Here is a 19624-nt window from a genome sequence, read left to right as displayed (position 1 = left end):
CAGAGAAACAGAGACAGAGAAATACTTGCTGCAGCTTAACTTTTTATTACTTGCTTCGGCTTAACTTTTAGCCGCTCTGCTTTATCTATGTACAATTGTTGCTCCCAAAGAATAAAATGCCACCGCCTAATATGATGATATTTTATTTGTGCTGAAATGTGATTTTATTTGTATGTTAATAGAGTTGCCTGGGGATCAGAGCTAAGAGCAAGCCATTAAGCAGAAGTCTGGTAGTGGTGGCACACACCCTTAATTCTGATCACATGACAGGCAGAGTCTCTGTGTGTTCAAGGACAGAGCCAAGCGGTGACTGGAACCTTTAATCTCAGTACCAACCATAGAGACCTGGAGGTCTGTATAGACAGGCAGTGACGAGGAAGTCATGTGGTTGGGTTTAGAGTCGATGAGAAGGCAGAACAGAAAGTCAATAAAAAGACAGGACACAGGAAGAAGGTCTCTCTCTCAGGGGAAGGACAGCAGCGAGTGGTTAAGATAAAGTGGTCTTAGCTCTTGACTACTGCTCGATCTCTAGGCTTTTAACTCTTCATTTGGCTCTGTGTTTCTTATTTAATAAGACCGTTTAGAATGACATCTACAGCCTAACCTTTTCATAATTCATAACCAGGCATGCCCAACTGCTTCCACTGTGCTATTCTCCCTTATCTCCTCTGCATCCGCATCCCAAGTTCTTGCGCCATCTGTGTGAGCCAGCTCCCGCCTTTTCCCAGGGTTCCTCGGAGGAAGAGAGAGGGATAAGAAAATATTAGATAAAAAGATAGCGAAGAGGAGAAAGACAGAAACACAGGATAGCTTTGGGAGGACCTGGGTCAATACCCAGTGGCCTTTTCTGTTTATTCAAAAGGTCATTTTATAACTTTGCCAAGGGGCGGGGCAAAAGACCTCCCCCTTGCTAGATCAAAGCACACCACACAGCCAAGTGTAGACCCTTCCAAACACCTGGTAACCATGCCTGTGGTCAAAGCATTCCCCTACGCAGCCCTGCTGGGTAAAGCAAGCTCAGAGTCTCTGACCCTGAGTAATTTGGCCTTCACACACCATGACCAGAATAACAGTTTCATGGAGTTATTAGAGTAACAGAATAAAAAAAAAATCACAAATCAGGACACTTCAAATGGTGGAAATACGAGGGGGGAGGGTGTCAGCAAACCTGGAAAATCTCTGCCGCAGGCCTCAGAGGCTCTCGTGGCATGTTAGGTTGCCCACCTTTAGGTTGGTGGAAGCTAGCTGTCTGTTTGTACATTCCTAAGACACTCACCAAACAGTTACAAGGATGTTAAGTCACACACAGAGGTAAGCAATAAATGGCTGTTTAGGAGGCTAAGACTGCTCATGATAACTGGGCTCCCAGCTTTCTTATTCCTCTTGCAACATTCCAACTCCTGCTATCATTAAAGTTTTAATTACCCTTGAATGCCTAACTCAGGTGGTGTGGCTTTTTGTGGGAAGCTCAGCTCACACAGGCATGCACCCCCATGCCCAGCTCTGGCTTTGCGGAGCAGGGCGGAGCCTTGCTATCAGGAGTGGGTTCAGTAAGTCGTCTAGTCACTGGAAAGCGCATGGGAATCAATCTCTACTTTCACTCTGTCTTCTGTTCTTACTGTTACCACCGGATTTTTTTCCTTGTGAAGGAAATTATTCCCGCCCCCTTTATTTCAGATTTGGAGTCAAGATATGAGACAAATGGTGTAGTTTCCAAAAGGAACAATTTTGAACTAAATTCAAAGGGGGGGGGGAACCTTTGGCTGTGAGACATCCACTTTCAGAAATAACAGGAAGATCAAAGGCAAATTCAGAAGATGAATGTGTTTACCCCACAGAAAAGAATCCTTAATGGGGAGACATCCTCTGTGTCTACGGAGTGAAGGAAGGCTTGTAAGGCTGTGGCACAAACGTGTGCAGCCTGGGGGACTCAGAGCTAAATCATGCTTGAATGTAAGGATGGTGAGAAGTCCTTACAACTGTTCCTGAGACTTCATACTGGGGAGAAGCCTTAGGGATGTCGGCTGTGGAAAGGCCTTTGGTCAGAAAATTCATAGTGATTCAAAAAAATCTTAGGAATGGAAGGAATGTGGGAAGGCATTTTGGGGGCCTCAAACCTTGCTAAATAAACATGAAATAATCCATACAGGTGAAAGACCTCACCAATGTAAAGAATGTGGAGAAGTTTCCAATACGGCGGTCAACTTACACAGCATTGGAAAAACACATACTGATGAGAAAACTAATGGATGTAAAACTATGTGGAAAGGCTTCTTTTTTTTTTTTTTTTTTTTTTTTTTGTTTTTTCGAGACAGGGTTTCTCTGTGTAGCTTTGCGCCTTTCCTGGAACTCACTCGGTAGTCCAGGCTGGCCTCGAACTCACAATGATCCACCTGGCTCTGCCTCCCGAGTGCTGGGATTAAAGGCGTGCACCACTACCGCCCGGCGTGGAAAGGCTTCTTGATGAAGTCATCAACCCGCCTGACATCATACAGTTCACACTGGCAAGAAAACCTATGAATGAATATAAGAAATTCTCAGAGACCTTGATTGCAGGTCAAGTTTGTGCAATATGAAAAAATCCATACTGGTAAGAAACATTATGAATGTGAGGAATGGAGAAAGCCTTTAGCTATGGTTCAAGACATGTTGACCACCAGAAAGTCCACATTAGTGAGAAACTCTATGAATACAAAGACCCGGGTTGGGGATTTAGCTCAGTGGTAGAGCACTTGCCTATTCTTATTCTTAATTATGCTTATTCTTAATTATGAATTCCTGGCCTTAGCTTGGCTTGTTTCTTGACAGCTTTTCTTAATTTAAATTAACCCATCTGTCTTTTGCCTCTGGACATTTACCTTCCTCTATCTGTATACCTTTCTTTCTTACTCTGTTTCAGGTTGTGTAGCTGGGTGACTGGACCTGATGTTTTCCTCCTTCTCTCCCTCCTAGATCTCTCCTCTCCCAGATTTTTCCTCCTATTCATTCTCTCTGCCTGCCATCCCTGCCTATCATTTCTCCAGCCTCACTATGGTCTACTGAGCTCCTTATGAGAACAGCAGATGTTTTAGACAGGCAAAGTAACACAGCTTCACGTAGCTGAACATAATGCAACATAAACAAAAGTAACACAACTTAAAATAATATTTGCCAACATTAGAGCCACCTTCCTTGGGATTCCAGTGTATACTGACTGACCAGCTGAGACATCCTGAACAACTACTGGATTCTTGGACTTTCCATTGGTAGACAGCCTTTATTGGACTAACCTGACCACAGCCTGTAAGCCATTCTAATAAAAGAGGGAGAGAAGCTAGACCATAGGAGGAACAGTTTCGGAGGGGCAGAGGAGCCTCTTCAGAGTACCTGTATAAGCCAACCTCCCCCAAGGAGTCTTTCTAAACCAAATCTCCAGAACAAAGGAAATACCTGACTTCTTCAACCTTTCCGAGGTGGCAGGAAGGTTTACATCATGGGATTTAGTGCAGCACAGTGTATGTGATGAAGAGCATGGAGGAGCCAGGCACCATACACAGAGAGCAGTCAAGTCACGGTCTGCTTCTTGGGCAAGGGTATATCTTTTCACTCAGTCCAGCTCAAACATCTCATTTATTGTTATCATTAATTTGTTTCTTAGTTTACATCAAGCATGTCTTTAAAAAGATGGATTTCTCTTTACCTGTTTGTTTCCGTGCGTATGCAGTGCCCACTGAGGCCAGAAGAGGGCAGCAGATCTCCTAGCACTAGAGTTGAAGGCATTTGTGAGATGCCACCTTGGGGAGTGGGAACCAAACTCCAAAGGTGCAAGAGCTTTTACCCACTGAGCTGTCTCTCAGGCTCCAACATTACTTTATAGTTCTTTTCTTCTCTTATCCCAACCCCTTGATTCTTAGAGTTTTATTGCTGTGAAGAGATACCATGACCACAGCAACTTTAATAAAGGAGAACATTTCCTTGGGGCTGGCTTACAGTTCAGAGGTTACTCCATTATCTTCATGGCAGGAAGCACGGTGGTATGCAGGCAGATATGGTGCTGGAGGAGGAGCTGAGAGTTTTACATCTGGATCTGCAGGCAGCAGGAAGAGCAAGTGAGCCACATTGGGTCTAGCTTGAACATTTGAGAGGTCAAAGCCTACCCACAGTGACACACTTCCTCCAACAAGGTCATACCTACTCCAACAAGACACCTCCTGATAGTGCCACTCTCTAAGAGCCTATGGGGGCCATTTTTGTTTAAAGCACCACACCTTGTGTATTAGGGTTCTCTAGAGGAACAGAATGTATAGAATGAATGTATATGTATATAGAAAGGGGATTTACTAGAATGGCTTACAGGCTGTGGTCCAGCCAGTTCAACAATGGCTGTCTACCAATGTAAAGTCCAAGAATCCAGTAGTGTTCAGTCCACAAGGCTGGAAGTCTCAGCAGGTCCTTAGAATCCCAAGGAAGTCGGTTCTAATTCAGTGAAGGAATGGACTTGCTAATGAAAGCTAGAGCAAGCAGGCAAAGAGAGCAAGCTTCCTTCTCCCGTGTGTTTTATACAGGTTGCCAACAGAAGGTGTGGTCCAGATTAAAGGTAGATCTTCCCACCTCAAAAGATCTGGATTAGAAGTGGGTCTTCCACTTTAAATGATTTAATTAAGAAAAAAATTGCCTGGGTTGGAGAGGTGGCCCAGCAGTTAAGAGCACTGGCTGCTCTTTGAAAGGACCCAGGTTCAATTTCCAGCACCCACATGTCAGCTCACAACTGTCTGTTATTCCAGTTCCAGGGGATCTGGCATCTTCATAGAGACATACATGCAGGCAAAACCCCAATGTACATAAGAAATAAATAAATCTTTAAAAAATAGAAAAGAAATCGCTCAGAGGCGTACCCAGTCACTTGAGTTTTCATTACTTCCAGATGTAGCCAAGAATAGCCATCACTGTGTAAATCAGTGTGTTAAATAGGAAGAGAGAGAGAGAGAGAGAGAGAGAGAGAGAGAGAGAGAGAGAAGAAAAATTGATTCAGACACAATCATATAAATTTTTTCTTGTGTTTTTCAGGAATGCTCTCCTTTTGGTGGTTTGAATGACAGTGGCCCCCATAGGCTCATATATTTGAATGCTTGTTCACCAAGGAGTGGAACTCTTTGAGAATCAGAAGGATTGGGAGATGTGGCCTTGTTGGGGGAAGAGTGTCAGTGAGGGTGGGTTTTGAAGTTTTAAAAGCCCATGTTGGGCCCAGTATTTCTCTCTGCCTGTTGCCTGTGGATCAGGTGTAAAGCTCTTAGCTACTGCTCCAGAACCGTGCCTGTCTGCACGAAGATCATAGACTAATCCCTCTAAAACAGTAAGCAAGCCTCTGCTTCAACGCTTTCTTTCATAATGGTTACCTTGGTCGTGGTGCCTCTTCACAGCAACAGAACAGTAACTAAGACAGTAACCCACGCAGGACTCTTGCCTCATCCTCCGGAGTACTGAAATGACAGATGTGCCCACGAAGCCCCGCGTTCACCTGTTTAGTGAAAGGAAAATCTTGGGCTGGTGGGGAAAGAGCCTTACAGAGAATGCTGGGACATGTAGTCCAGACGCTTTCTGTGCGCAGAGCACTCTACGGGAACGCTTGACTTTGGCAGTGTTCTATGGGAGAAAGTAAAGTATAATCCGCATGTTTGGTGAGATTTCGGCTGCTTGAGGGCTAGAAAGCAAAGCCAATTCATCTGAGGACGCTAGGACTCAGGCACAAAGAGCCTGCACAAACACTATTCCGGGCTTCTGCCCCAAGGAATCCTGGGAGTTGTAGTTCCGGAGCTTGGCGTTGCCGGGGCATTTCCCCTGCAGAGGTTGCAGATCTTGTCAGTGCATTCCAACAAGGAAGGTGAGTGGGTCCGGCTTGACTTGAGGACCCCCTTACCTCTTTTGACTTGCACAACCCGGTAATAGGATGGGCGAGGACCTTTTCCGGGTCACCGAAATGAGACATTGTTGCTGATGTTGCGGGACACCAAGCCGCTGACTTCTGATTTGGGGAAAGTTTAGCAGTACTCGGGTTTCGGTCCAAGGAAGAGCTGGACTTGGCAGCTTTTGGGGGAACTCTCCTGCTCGGGGATGTCGAGCTCACCCTCCCTCACCTTTCTCACACCCTGTCACAGAGTAAGAATCTTTCTGTGCCTTAGTTTCCCCAGGTGCAAAAGGGAATGTTAGGAGGATCTACAATACACATTTGGTTTTAGGATCAATTATAGAGTATAAAAAAATGCACGCGCGTGCACACAAACACACCCATGTATTTAGGGTGCTGTTGACATATGTGTGTTGTATGTGGTATTTTGGTATCTCTGGGGCCACACATACTGTGTTTGTATAGTTCTTGGTACGGGCAGTGTTCACGTGACCACGGATGTCTGTCACCCTGTATGTGGGTGCAGCTTCTTGTGTCAGAGAATGTTGTGGCAATTTTCATTTATGTATTTATTTATTAGAGATAGGCTCTCAATCTGTAGCCTGGATGTTCTAGAACCCACTAGGCTCTTCCATCAGTCACCACCTCAGAACTGGAATTAGGGTGTGTGCCACCACACCTTGCTTTTTCCCACCATTCCTTCTGTTTAGGGACTTTTTAATTGTCAAAGACTTTTATTTTTTTAATTATGAATATGTGCATATACCCACACTCACCCCTGCACAGACAAACACACACACACACACACACACACACACACACACACACACCCACACCTGTCAGTGTATACCAGGGGTCCATGGAGGCCACGGGTTTTGGAGACTCCACCGCTGGAGTTACAGGTGACTGTGAGCCACCCAGTGTGGGTGCTGGGAACCAAACTCACACCCTCTGCAAGAGCAACATGTGCTCTTAAGTGCTGAACCATTTCCCCACCCCCACCCCCACCCCCTCCCCCGTGACCTGTTTTGTTTTTTCATTTTTAGCTTTCTGTGTGGGAGTGTTTTACTTGCAGGTATGTCTGGCACCGTGCTCAGAGGCAGGCATAGGATCCCCTGAAAATGGAGTGAGGGATGAGCGTGAGCATCCGTGTGGCTGCTGGGAACCCAACCTGGGTCCTGACAGGAGAGCAAGTGTTGTTCCCTGATAAGCAACTCCGCATCCCCGGACCGGTTTGGAAAAGAGCTAGTGTGGTGTTCACAGGTGGGTGCTGGACACAGAACCTAAGAGCAGCCAGTGCTCTCAACTGCTGACCATCTCCACAGCCCAAAACAATATAGTCTATGTTATATATTTTACTAGCATAAAACCACAGTTGTGTACACATACTCTTTTTTATGTCCCCCCCCCACATGGTTTTCCTAGATATCTTGGAACTCATTTGCAGACCAGGCTGGCCTTGAACTCACAGAGATCTGCCTGCCTCGGCCTCCGGAGTGCTGGAAAAAAAGGCGTGTGCCACCACTGCCTGGCTCATAATGTAATTTTTAAACAACACTGTGACATTGATTCTCTCATCGTTAACTGTCTTCATTTATGGATGACAGACTTGGAGGCCCAGGCAGGGAGGACCAAAAGTTCAAGGCCAACCTGGGTCACATACATATCAAGTTACAGGCCAGCCTTGGCTAGATGCTGAAACCCGTCATCCACAAGGACAAAGACAGAGCTGATGCACAGAGATACTCGGTGTGCTCCAGGTTACCTCGGTGTGCTCCCGGTTACCCCGGTGAGGATTGGTGGTGCTGTCTGTCACAGACTCTGAGCGCAGACAGTGGTCTCCTCACCCGGGGACTTTCTACTCCCTCTGCCGTCCGCAGAACAGAACCCTCATCCTGAGACCCATAGGAGACCATGTGTTGTGAATGAACTGTGTGTGGCTGGCATGGGTCTCCTTCCCAGGGTCCTGAGTAGACAGGGTGAGCTGTGACTGACTCCAGCTCACTCTCTTCATCAAGCCGCACTGAACGGTGGACACCGTGGCCGATGCTGTAAAGCAGCCACGTGGGCCACACCCCCTTTGACCCTACGCTCACAAGCTGTCTTCTCTCCCTAAGTGTTTTCCCCAGACTCAGCTGTGCCCCAAGAATAACAGGGTGACCAAGGTCAAGGTGAGTTGAACTTTTTCGTTTGTTTTTTGTTTTGTTTTGAGACTGGGTCTCACTATATAGCCCTGGCAGGCCTGGAACTCCTTCCTAGACTAAGCTGGTCTCGAACTCACAGAGATCCGCCTGCCTCTGCCTCCCCAGCCCTGGGGTTAAAGTCCTTTGGCACCAACCTGGCCACGCTGAGTTTTTTCTAGTTTTCAAAGTGCTGTCTAAGCCGGGTAGTGGTGGCGCACGCCTTTAATCCCATCACTCAGGAAGCACAGGCAGTCAGATCTCTGCGAGTTTGAGGCCAGCCTGGTCTACAAAGTGAGTTCCAAACAGCCAGGGCTGTCACACAGAGAAACCCTTTCTTAAAAAACAATACCAAATCCTAAAACAAAAGTGTAGCCTAATTTCTCAGGGATTCTGACATCTTGTTTCTTTCTCTGAGGAAGAATCAAGGGGAACAGCAGGTGTTTGAGAACAGGCTGGGCAGAGCTGGAGAGGCAGCTCAGCTGTTAAGAGCACTGGCTGCTCCTGCAGAGGATCTGGGTTCAATTCCCAGGGACCCACAATATGTGTAACTCCAGGTCCTGGGGATCTGCTGCCCTCTTCTGGCCTCTGCACACAGTGCATAGACATACTGCAGATGAATAAAATAACTTGTTTGTTAAACAAGGACCTGTGGCTGAATGCTTATTAACTTTTATTTTAATATAGATTGATTTCTTTTTGTTTCTAAAAATTTCCTCAGGGTACTGGAGAGATGGCTCAGCAGTTGAGTGTTACTGTTCTTGTAAAAGACCCAGTGTGGTTCCCAGCAGCCACGTGGTGACATACAACTCTCCACAGCTGCAGTTCCGGGGGATCTGACATTCTCTTCTGCCCTCCATGGACACCAAGTACGCATGTGGTGCAGAACCATACATGCAAGCAAAACATACACATAAAAGTGAATCTAACACTCACCTTGAAATAGAATTGAGCACAGTATGGGAAAGTGAGTATTGTTGAATATATTCACATTTTCTGTCATTTTGTTTGTAAAACATCCAATTTCCTTTCTTCTTTTTTTCATGGCACAACGTTTTATTTGTAATAGTAGTCTAGATTAAAGTTTTAAATTATACATTTTCAAGTGATGTACACCTTAATTCATTTTCCCAGTGCTGGAAATTAAATCTAGGGCTTCTCTGTGCTAGGCAGGGGCTCTACCACTGAGACACACCCTAACACCTAACTGGAGAATTCTAGGCAGGGGCTCTACCACTGAGCCACACCCACAGCCCCTCACTGGGGGATTCTAGGCAAGGGCTCTACCACTGAGCCACACCCCTTTTTTTTCTTTTTTAATTTAACAGACCGAGTCTTACTGTGTAGCTAAGTCTGGTCACAGATATTTAAATAGTTTAGCCGTTTTGATGTCTTAAGAAATGTTATGGTAATATTTGTATTAATTAACATTTTCCTCCAGAAGAAATGCAAGGAAATTTTACTACTGTTCCTGTTGTTTAGAAATAATAAATTAAAACACATTAAAATATTTTATTTGAGCCGGGGCGTTGGTGGCACACGCCTTTAATCCCAGCACTCGGGAGGCAGAGCCAGGCGGATCTCTGTGAGTTCGAGGCCAGCCTAGGCTACCAAGTGAGCTCCAGGAAAGGCGCAAAGCTACACAGAGAAACCCTGTCTCGAAAAACCAAAAAAAAAAAAAAAAATTTATTTGTATGAGTGTTCGGCCTGCATATAAGTCTGTGCTCCATGTGTGCCTGAACCCACAGAGGCCAAAAAGGGTGTTGGATCTCCTGGAACTGGAGGTACAATTACTTGTGAGCTACCATGTGGATGCTAGGAATTGAACCCAGATCCTCTGGAAGAGCAGCTAGTGCTCTTAACCACTGAACCATCTCTCCAGCCCCTAAAACATGCTTTTAATATATACTACTTTGGCTGCTCTTTATGGAAAGTATATTGTTCAATGTGTTCTAATTAATCATAGAAGATGTTCAGTTTTTCTCACTTGAGAAAGATAGGATTTCCTTTCTCATAGCTGAGTCACACGCTGGGTGTGTTTACTAACTGCTTTTCATGTTTCCTTCACTATGTGAATGTGCTGTATTGACAGGATAATGTATTCAGATGGAAAAGTCTAGTTCCTCAGACCAGCCTTGTGAGGCAGCCCTGGCTTCAGTGCACTCAAGAGTCAGGAGGGCGAAGCTCAGACCGCTGAAGTCTGCACAGGGACCAACATCCCTCAGACTCCAAGGGATCCTGTGACTGAGGATGCAGGACCTTCTCCTGGTGAGTGCAAGATGCGGCAGACAAGGATCCCCTTTCCTGGCTCCCTCTGGAGTGGATCCTCATCTGAGATGACTGTGGTTCATCTGGGGATCCTGAATGTTCAGGGCCAGTTTCCAGATGGAAAGTTAAAGCAGCCTCGTTGGCCATGATGGTTCTAAAGCTGATTTCACCCCAGGCAACAAGTGGATAGAGGCCCAAGATGATGGTGAGCACCCCACAGTGCACCAGAGAGCCCCCACAGCCGAGAAGTATCTGGCACATAATGCCAGGAGTGTTTCAGTTGGGACACTACTGTGCACAGCTAGACGATAAGGACAGGGTTGGGGATGTGGCTCAGTGGTAGAGCTCTTGCCTAACATGCATGAGGCCCTGGATTCAACCTTTCATCTTCCAGTATCAAAACTTTTAACAATTATGTGATTAAACAGATGAATATGCCTGGCATGGTGGTTCACACCTGAAATTCCAGCATTTGGGAGGCAGGGGCAGAGGTGGGAAGATCAGTACAAGGTCAGGGCCGGATTGGTCTACACAGCAAGTTTCTGATCAACCAATGCTACAAAACAAGACCTTGTCTCCAAAACCAAAAGGAACAGTAACAAAAAGTGGGTGAGTGGTGTGGAAACATGGCCTCTGGGTTCTTAGCTCAAGACTTGCTCTCCACTCATCTTTCCATACTTCTCAGAGCTGTCCTTCTTGCAAAAGACCAAGGTTGAAGTTGAGGGTTTGGTGTCAGAGGAGATGGTGACATTCAAGGATGTGGCCGTGGTCTTCAGCGAGGAGGAGCTGGAGCTTCTGGACGCTGTCCAGAAGAAGCTGTACTGTGACGTGATGCTGGAGAACTTCAGGATTGTGGTGTCCCTGGGTGAGGGCAGACACTGGTGCTGAACAAGGTCCATGCAGTTTGGCCCTAGATGTGATCCGAGAATATTGGTTTAAATATTAAGGCAACTCCACGTAGTTAAAAGGGAGGTTTATTTTGTGGGGTAACTTACAAGTGAAAGGATAGGTTACAGGGTCTGGGAAAGGTGTAGGGCAATCCGGCGGTGTTCTCTGGAGAACTCTGCTCGGTCTAACTCCAGTGTCCAGGATCCAGGAACCAAGAGAGCTTGCCCATCCAGATCTTGGGTCTTCAGGCTTTCTCTTTTGGCTCTTACTTGTAGGCGTGACAGTTATCGAAGCCTCAAAGGGGGTGGTACTTTCAGGTCAAAGCTGGAAGGGCTACCCACTACACGAGCCTTTGAAGTAGTTTCTAGTTTTCTAGTCATCATGTGATACAGAGTTGGAATCTCCCTAGTTTTATAAATGAAGTGAAAATTGAAAGCATGGGAGTATGTTTTCATCTTTTTCAAATCATAATCTCAATTAGTAGGTGGTGGCACACTCTGAGTCATGCCTACAAACACTATTTTCACTGAAGTAAGTTGAGGCAGCTGGAGAGAGAGCTCATCAGTTAGTGCTGCCTGCTCTTGTAGAGGACCAGATTTTGGTTCCTAGCACCCACATCAGGTGGCTCACAAATACCTGTAACTCCAGCTCCAGAGGATCTGCTGCCCTCTACTGGTCTCCATGGGCACCTGCACTCATGCACTCACACACACACTAACATATCCACATCAATACAAATCAAAAGAAGTATTTTAAAAATTAAAGTAGAGTTGAGGCCATAACGTGGTCATCTGGTAACAGCACCTGGTCCAAAGGGTAATGACCCCATTTCAATCCCTGGGGCCTACCTGCTGGAGGGAGAGAACCAAGTCCCACCTGTTGTCTCTGATCACCAGTGGTGTACACAAATACACATATTAAATAAAAATGTAATGAAACATAAAATACCCCGGCAGTCTATTTAGGACATGGCCATGAACAGTTCGAGAGACTAGGGAGAGGAGATAATGAAAATAGACATTTGTCAAGTAATGTATACCAAAGTCTGTGTCTGTATGTTTAGGGGCTTTTCAAACAATGTGTATCTTCTACTGACTTATCTTATAGGTTGGGGAAGAATAGGTTTGATGTCCTGAAGCAGATGCAGTGGAATGCTTGTTTTTAGGACTTGGGACTCTGCTGTGTTGATTTCAAATAATTCCTCACAGGGCATCAGATCATGACTCCAGATGTTTCACTCCAGCTCAAGAGAGAAGATGTGCTTTGGATGTTGACGATGGTCAGTCGGAACTGTGAGTCTGCAGGTGAGAACAGAGTGACTCATCTATCCTGCTTCTCAGTCTGTGCACAACTTTGGAGCTGGTGTCAGCCAGGGCTTGTGCCGCTCTCGTGAATCCATCCCGCTCTCAGGATCAGTTTCTAGTTGTACTGACTCCTCAGACTTAGTCACACGATGCTCTTCCTCTCCATCTGGATGGCTCCTTGTGGATGTATGCACATGTGTATATATTTGCATACTTATATACGCGCGCACGCACACACACACACACACACACACACACACATGTGCTAGGAGGCCATAGATCAATATTGTTTTCCTCGTTTGATTTCCTTTATATTTTTAAAAATTATGTTTATTTATGTGTGTGATGAGCACACATACTGCAATGTCACTCATTGTGATGCTTTGTATGGGTCTCATTCATAAATATGGGAGTCTTGGCTTCTAGAGTGTGTAGATGAGATGATGGGACACAGGATGTTCAAGGGAAGGGGAACCATTCTCTGGTTCAGTGAAACCTTGGGCTGCACTCTTTTTTTTTTTTTCTTTTAATTATGAATGTCTGGTCTTAGCTTGGCTTGTTGCTAGCCAGATTTATTTATCTTAAATTATCTCATCTCATCTACATTTTGCCTCTATGCTTTTCTCGTTCTCTTATTTTGTAAATCTTACTCTCATTCCATGGCTTGCTGTGTAGCTGGGAAGGCTGGCCCCTGGGTCCTCCTCCTTCTCTGGCTACTTCCTCTTTTTCTTCTCAGATTTCTCTTTCTGTCAATTCTTTTTGCCCGGAAGCCCTGCCTGTCCTTTCTCCTGCCTTGCTATTGACTATTCAACTCTTTTATTAGACCATCAGGTGTTTTAGACAGGCAAAGTAACACAGCTTCAAAGAGTTAAACAAATGCAACATAAATAAAAGTAACACTTTAAATACTATTCCCCAACATTTCTCCCCTTTTTTCTAAACAAAAACAAAAAGTTTTAACTTTAACATAGTAAAACTGTATACAATAAAAACAATTATCAGGTAAAGATCACATTCACAATGTACTGAATTCTAATTCATTTGTGTCTGGTAAATTAAAAAAAAATACTCCATAATCTATCCTTTCTTAGTAAATCCAAATTTTTATACCTAATTTACTTTCATATCTAAGGAAAACTGCAACTATAACTATCTAGTCTTCAACTCTACCTAAGACCTAGAAGGATGCAATATTATCTAACAATGGAGACATTGGGCTGCCTGAACAGTCACCCAACATTCCTCTGCAACATTGGGGCATCCATCTTCAGCCGTCAGGCCCATAGTGTCTGGCAGACTTTTCAATGAAGCAAGAAATTTGAAAGACTGTCCTGCCTATATTGGCAAAGTTTGTCAGTCACTTTCCTCTGTGTTCTGTAGAATCTCTGACAGTTTCTTCTGTGAAGTAGGAACCCTGAAGGACCATCCCACCTTGTTTTGGCAAAGTTCAGTAGTCACTTTCCTGTGGGTCCTGCATGTCTAGTTTATACAACATACTATCACGCCGTCCAGGCATGAGCAGCTTCTTGCTCAAATGGCTAGCCTTGCCACACTGAAAGCAATCTCCATAAGGAGTTTGTTTGATGCCCACCATGCATCTGTCTTTTGCTTCTAAACAATCAAAAAGTTCAAAATTGACACAATAACATACAGGATTCAGACTCCCTGTATATTTCCCATCTCTACATGGCTTACTCTTTTTTATATTACTTTACTTCTCTCTTTAAAGACTTTATTTTTTGCCGGGCAGTGGTGGCACACGCCTTTAATCCCAGCACTCAGGAGGCAGAGCCAGGCAGATCTCTGTGAGTTCAAGGCCAGCCTGGTCTACAGAATGAGATCCAAAACTACACAGAGAAACCCTGTCTCAAAAAAAAAACCCAAAAAAACCCAAAAAAACAAAAAAAAAAACCTATTTATTAAACTATTCATTTTTTTCTATGAATATACCTTTTTTTCTTTTCTTAAGCCTATACATATTGCAAAATACACTAGAACCTATTTAGAGGTTGTTTCCATCTGGACTTTTTTACTGTGTATCCTTTAGCCTTTTTGACCACATGAACAGACTTTAACTTAAGAAGCATCATGGACCTCTGCCCATGGCTTTGGCGACTGGCTCTACCTACTTCTCAGGCTGTGAAAGCCAAGCCTGAACACACAGCCCAGGTGGAGGTAGGTGACTGAGAATTGCATTCAACCTTCCTAGAGTTCTAGAATACCAGCGCTTGTGCAGTGGCAGGCTTTTCTTACTTAGTTCTTTGTTCCTTAGTTAATATAGTAGCTGCTCAAGGTCTCACTAGCAGGCAAAAACTCTTTAAAAAGCCATTTTTTTTTCTTCTCAGCTTTCTTAAGCCCTATGTGGAAATTCAGGCCCACTTTGGAATGCCAAAATGTTATTGGTTGCTTTTGCTCTTTTGGGGGGCCCGCCACCCAGCTCCCAAATAAATCACACTCAGAGGCTTATTCTTAATTATAAATTCTGGCCTCAGCTTGACTTGTTGCTAGCCAGCTTTATTTATCTTAAGTTATCCTGCCTGTCTTTTGCCTCTGGGCTTTTCCCGTTCTCTTACTTATGGAAATCTTACTCTTCCTCCATGGCTGGCTGTTAGCTGGGTGGCTGGCCCCTGGAGTCCTCCTCCTTCTCTGGCTACTTCCTCTTTTTCTTCTCAGATTTTTCCTTCTATCAATTCTCTCTGCCTGCCAGCCCTGCCTATCCTTTCTCCTGTTTGGCTATTGGCCATTTAGTTCCTTATTAGACCATCAAATGTTTTCGACAGACAAAGCAACACAGCTTCACAGAGTTAAACAAATGCAACATAAACAAAAATAACACAGTTTAAAATAATATTACCCAACACATCTCTGCAGAACTAACCTGAATTAATCTGGACTCTGAATAGGACCAAGTATGTATGGGGCGTCTATGCCTTTTGTAGTTTAAATCCAAAGTATGCTCTGTAGGTTCACATTTTGAATGCTTGGGTCCAGCTAGTGCCACTTTTGGGAGGCTGAAGAACTTTTAAGAGCTGGGGCCTACCTAGAGGCAGTAGGGTTAACAGAGCTATCCTTTGGAATGCTGTAGTCTATAGACTGTGGACTTAACTACATAACCCCGACAGCAGCGAACAGGGCACCCACACATCCTCCCTCTCTCTGAATTCTCTTTATGCTTTTAGGAGCCAGGAATCTGAATGAGAAGGAATCCCTTCAGGAGGCAGGATGGAGGCTCCTGCCCCGGGAGGAGCTTTTCTGCTCACGCATCTGGCAACGAGTTACCAGGGAGTTAACCCAGGGTCGAGACTGCAGGGGGAAGGATGGAGGAACCGGCTCTGCGTTGGGGAAACCGGATGCTGTACAGAGCGAAGGAGCGGAGCTCAGGAAACTTTCCAGTCAGAATTCATTTCTTCAAGTTCGCCATGGAGAATGCCGCGAAGGAGCGGAGCTCAGGAAACTTTCCAGGAGGAATTCATTTCTTCAAGTTCACCATGGAGAATGCCGCGAAGAAGAGGCATGTGAGGAAGATGCTGGTTGCAGCCGTCATCTTCCTGCCGTTCCAGGAGAGAAGGCCTCCAAGTGTGGAACTGGGACAACACCTTCCGTCGGGTCTCCAGTCCTCAGTCCCATCAGAGAGTCCGCAGAGACACAGATCGACCCAGTCTGACGCACTGTTTAAAAATCTCAGTCAAAGGCCACTATTTCAGTGTCATCAGAGCGTCCCCACTGAAGAAAACTCAAACGAATATGAGGAGTGTGGGAAGCTTGGGAAAGACTCACATGGTCAGACCCCCCTGTTAGTCCACACAGGAGATGAGGCCTATAACTGTGAGGAGTGTGGGGCAGGCTTCAATCAAAGCTCGTGTCTTCAAGTCCATCAGAGTCCACGCTGCAAAGAAGCCTTATAAGTGTGAAGAGTGTGGGAAGGGCTTCAATGTAGGCTCACACCTCCAAGCTCATCAGAGAAGCCACGCCAGAGAGAAACCATACAAATGTGAGGTGTGTGGGAAAGGCTTCTGTGGGGCCTCTAATCTTCTGGACCATCAGCGAGGCCACACTGGAGAGAAGCCTTACCAATGTGGTGCTTGCAGGAAAGGCTTCAGTCGGAGTTCTGATTTTAACATTCATATTAGAGTCCACACGGGAGAGAAACCCTACATCTGTGAGGCGTGTGGGAAGGGCTTCAGCCAGGCCTCTCTTCTTCTGGCCCACCAGAGGACCCACACTGGGGAGAAACCCTACAAATGTAACACGTGCGGGAAGGGATTCAGCCGGAGTTCCGATCTGAACGTTCATTGTAGAATCCACACAGGAGAGAAACCCTATAAATGTGAGAAGTGTGGGAAATCCTTCAGTCGGGTCTCGATTCTCCAGGTGCATCAGAGAGTCCACAGTGAGGAGAAACCATATCAGTGTGCAGAGTGTGGGAAGGGCTTCAGTGTAGAGTCACACCTGCAAGCCCACCAGAGATCCCACACTGGAGAAAGACCCTATCAATGTGAGGAGTGTGGAAAAGGTTTCTGTCGGGCATCCAATTTTCTAGCTCACCGTGGAGTCCACACAGGAGAAAAACCATTCCCGTGTGACGTGTGTGGAAAACGCTTCCGGCAGAGGTCCTACCTCCAAGACCACCACAGGGTCCACACTGGAGAGAAACCGTACAAGTGTGAGGAGTGTGGGAAAGTCTTCAGCTGGAGCTCCGGGCTCCTGGTTCACCAGCGAGCCCATGCTGAGGAGGAATGTGGTAAGGGCCTTTCTTCATCTGAGGATTCATACAGGAAATAAGCTCTACAAGCTTACATTTTAATATCTCAAGAGAATGCTGAACTCTCTGGTCTGAGCTGTCAAAGGGCACAGGAAAGTTATCTCATAATTGGGAACGTATATTAGCTAGAGCCACAGTGGACTGTCACAGTGTTTGGGAGACCAGACATGAGAGGAACTAGTCAGAATGGACCTTTTGTCGTTTCATCCAGAACCTTGACCCTTATCAGATCCATCTGTGCAGACAAGATGCCCAGGAAAGATGAACCTGGCCTGGAATTAACTAGAAGCACAAGCCTGTTCAATAGGATTTAAACTCCAGTAGAATGGAGACAACATTCACAGCCAAATCTGACCCACGTTTTTAATGCCTCACCTGTTGGGTGCTTTCTAGCCCCACAGGGTTTGTTATGGGACTTGGTCTCATGTACCCCAGGGAACTCCTGATCCTCCTGCCTCCACCTCCATAGTGCTGAGATCATAGACACACACCACCACACCCAGCACTTAGCTAATTGTTCACTGGGCCAGACCGGATTTGTTGAATTCCAAATTCAAATCCACAAGTCTTTTTTCCTTGGCTCGAATCACCATATGTTAACGAACATGCAATTACCATTAAGTATCACCAAGAATGTGAGTGGGTGGAAATTGCAGGGTATCGTGTACCTGCCAGTCAGCTGTGCTGTGGTGGCAGTTGTTGTTATTGCTTTGGACATTTCCTCAGCATAAAAATAGATTATTGCTACAACCCCGTGACCCGTTACCTGGGTATTTAAGTTGTTAAAATTCTGAGATAGAATATCAACTCTACTTAACACCTGTTGAGATGTCACTAGGTCAGGTGTTATGGCACAGGTTAGTTATCTCATGATCTCAACACTCTAGAGGTAGTGACTGTAGGGAGTCAAGAGTTCAAGACCAACCTCAGCTACATAGGGAGAATGGGGCCAGCCTGGGCTTACTTAGATCCTGTCCCCAAAACCACCACCTCAATTCCCTCCACAAAAAAAAATCCAAAAAAGTTATCAAGATGAGAAAACGGGAAATTATTGTGGCAAAGAAAAGAGCCTCCCACACTGTCTCATTTTGTTGTGTTTAATCATTTGTCTGGGAGACTCGTGTGTGTGTGTGTGTGTGTGTGTGTGTGTGTGTGTGTGTGTTATAGAGGCCCACAAAGGTTCCTAGTGAGATCTGACCTTGCTTTACCCAGCACAGCTGCATTAGAGAATTGCTTGACCACATGTGTGGTTACCAGGTGATTGGAAAGGGTCTGCACTTGGCTGTGCTGGGAGAAGGTCTTTGGCTCCACCCCTTGGCATTGCTATAAATGGCTTTTTAGAAGAGACAGAAGGGGCTAGTAGATAAAGATCCAGGCCCTCCCAAGGCTATCCTCTGTTTCTATTTATTTCTCTCCCTCTATCCTTCTATCTAAATCTCTTATCCCTCAGTCCTCAAGAGTACCCTGGGGGGAAATGTGGGAGCCCGTCTCCCAGCTGGTCTTCCACAGTGTGTGTGTGTGTGTGTGTGTGTGTGTGTGTGTGTGTGGTCAGCTTTCAAGAGTCGGTTTTCAAACCCGGTGGTGGTGGTTTAATCCCACACTGGAGGATCTCTGTAAGTTTGAGGCCAGCCTGGTCTACAAAGGGAGTTCCAGGACAGCCAGGACTACATAGAGAAACCCTGTCCTGAAAAATAAAACAAAACTCAGTTCTTTACCATCACATGGGTCCAGGGATTGAACTCGGGTCATCAGGCTTGGCAGCAAGTTCCTTTACCCATTGAACCTTTTCTCTGCCCCAAATCTGCTGCTTTAGCTGCCAATACCACCTCCCAATAGCATGTGACTTTGGGGGACACTTAAGATCCAGCCATCACACTGAGTGATGTGGACTGAGACATACTCCAACCCTGCAGTCCACACTGAGAGCTTCCAATGGACCTCATGGTGCTCTGTCGGCCAAGGGGTGTGAATTCAGGTTACACTTGGAGTGGGTCTCCTTTATTTTGTTTTTTAGTTTAGCCCTGACTGGCCTGAAAGACTCTGTAGAGCAGGTTAGCCTTGAAATCACTGAAATCGACCTGCCTCTGCCTCCCAAGTGCTGGGATTAAATACGTGTGCCATCACACCAGAGTTTTATTATTATTGTTATTATTATTTTTTTGTGTATGAGTATTTTGTTTGTGCATCATGTGTGTGCAGTGCCCCACAGAGGCCAGAAGAGGGAGTCAGTTTCCCTTTAACTGGAATAACACATGGTTTTGAGCTGCCATGTAGGTGCTGGGAATTGAACCCATGTCCTCTGGAACAATAACCAGTACTGTTAGCCTCTGAACCATCT

General features: G+C 45.6%; 1 protein-coding gene and 1 long non-coding RNA gene across 2 annotated transcripts; one reads left to right on the top strand and one right to left on the bottom strand.

Moving 5' to 3' along the window:
- Positions 1-412: 412 nt before the first annotated feature.
- Positions 413-5748, bottom strand: LOC119087057. Its single transcript, XR_005090509.1, has 3 exons — positions 5376-5748; positions 2355-2514; positions 413-733 (listed from the first exon to the last, which is right to left on the bottom strand). It is a non-coding gene; the product is annotated as an uncharacterized LOC119087057 (long non-coding RNA).
- A 5061-nt stretch (positions 5749-10809) lies between these two features.
- LOC114709911 (zinc finger protein 45-like) lies at positions 10810-18422 on the top strand. The gene is given in 6 exon segments (XM_037201643.1): positions 10810-11197; positions 12429-12524; positions 15704-16116; positions 16119-16158; positions 16161-16398; positions 16400-18422. Coding segments are annotated over 6 exon segments (1818 nt in total). The 5' UTR covers positions 10810-11073; the 3' UTR covers positions 17307-18422.
- Positions 18423-19624: the final 1202 nt, after the last annotated feature.

The sequence above is a fragment of the Peromyscus leucopus genome, chromosome 1, assembly GCF_004664715.2.
Source record: "Peromyscus leucopus breed LL Stock chromosome 1, UCI_PerLeu_2.1, whole genome shotgun sequence".
Taxonomy (NCBI): domain Eukaryota; kingdom Metazoa; phylum Chordata; class Mammalia; order Rodentia; family Cricetidae; genus Peromyscus; species Peromyscus leucopus.
This window is presented reverse-complemented; position numbering and strand designations above follow the sequence as displayed.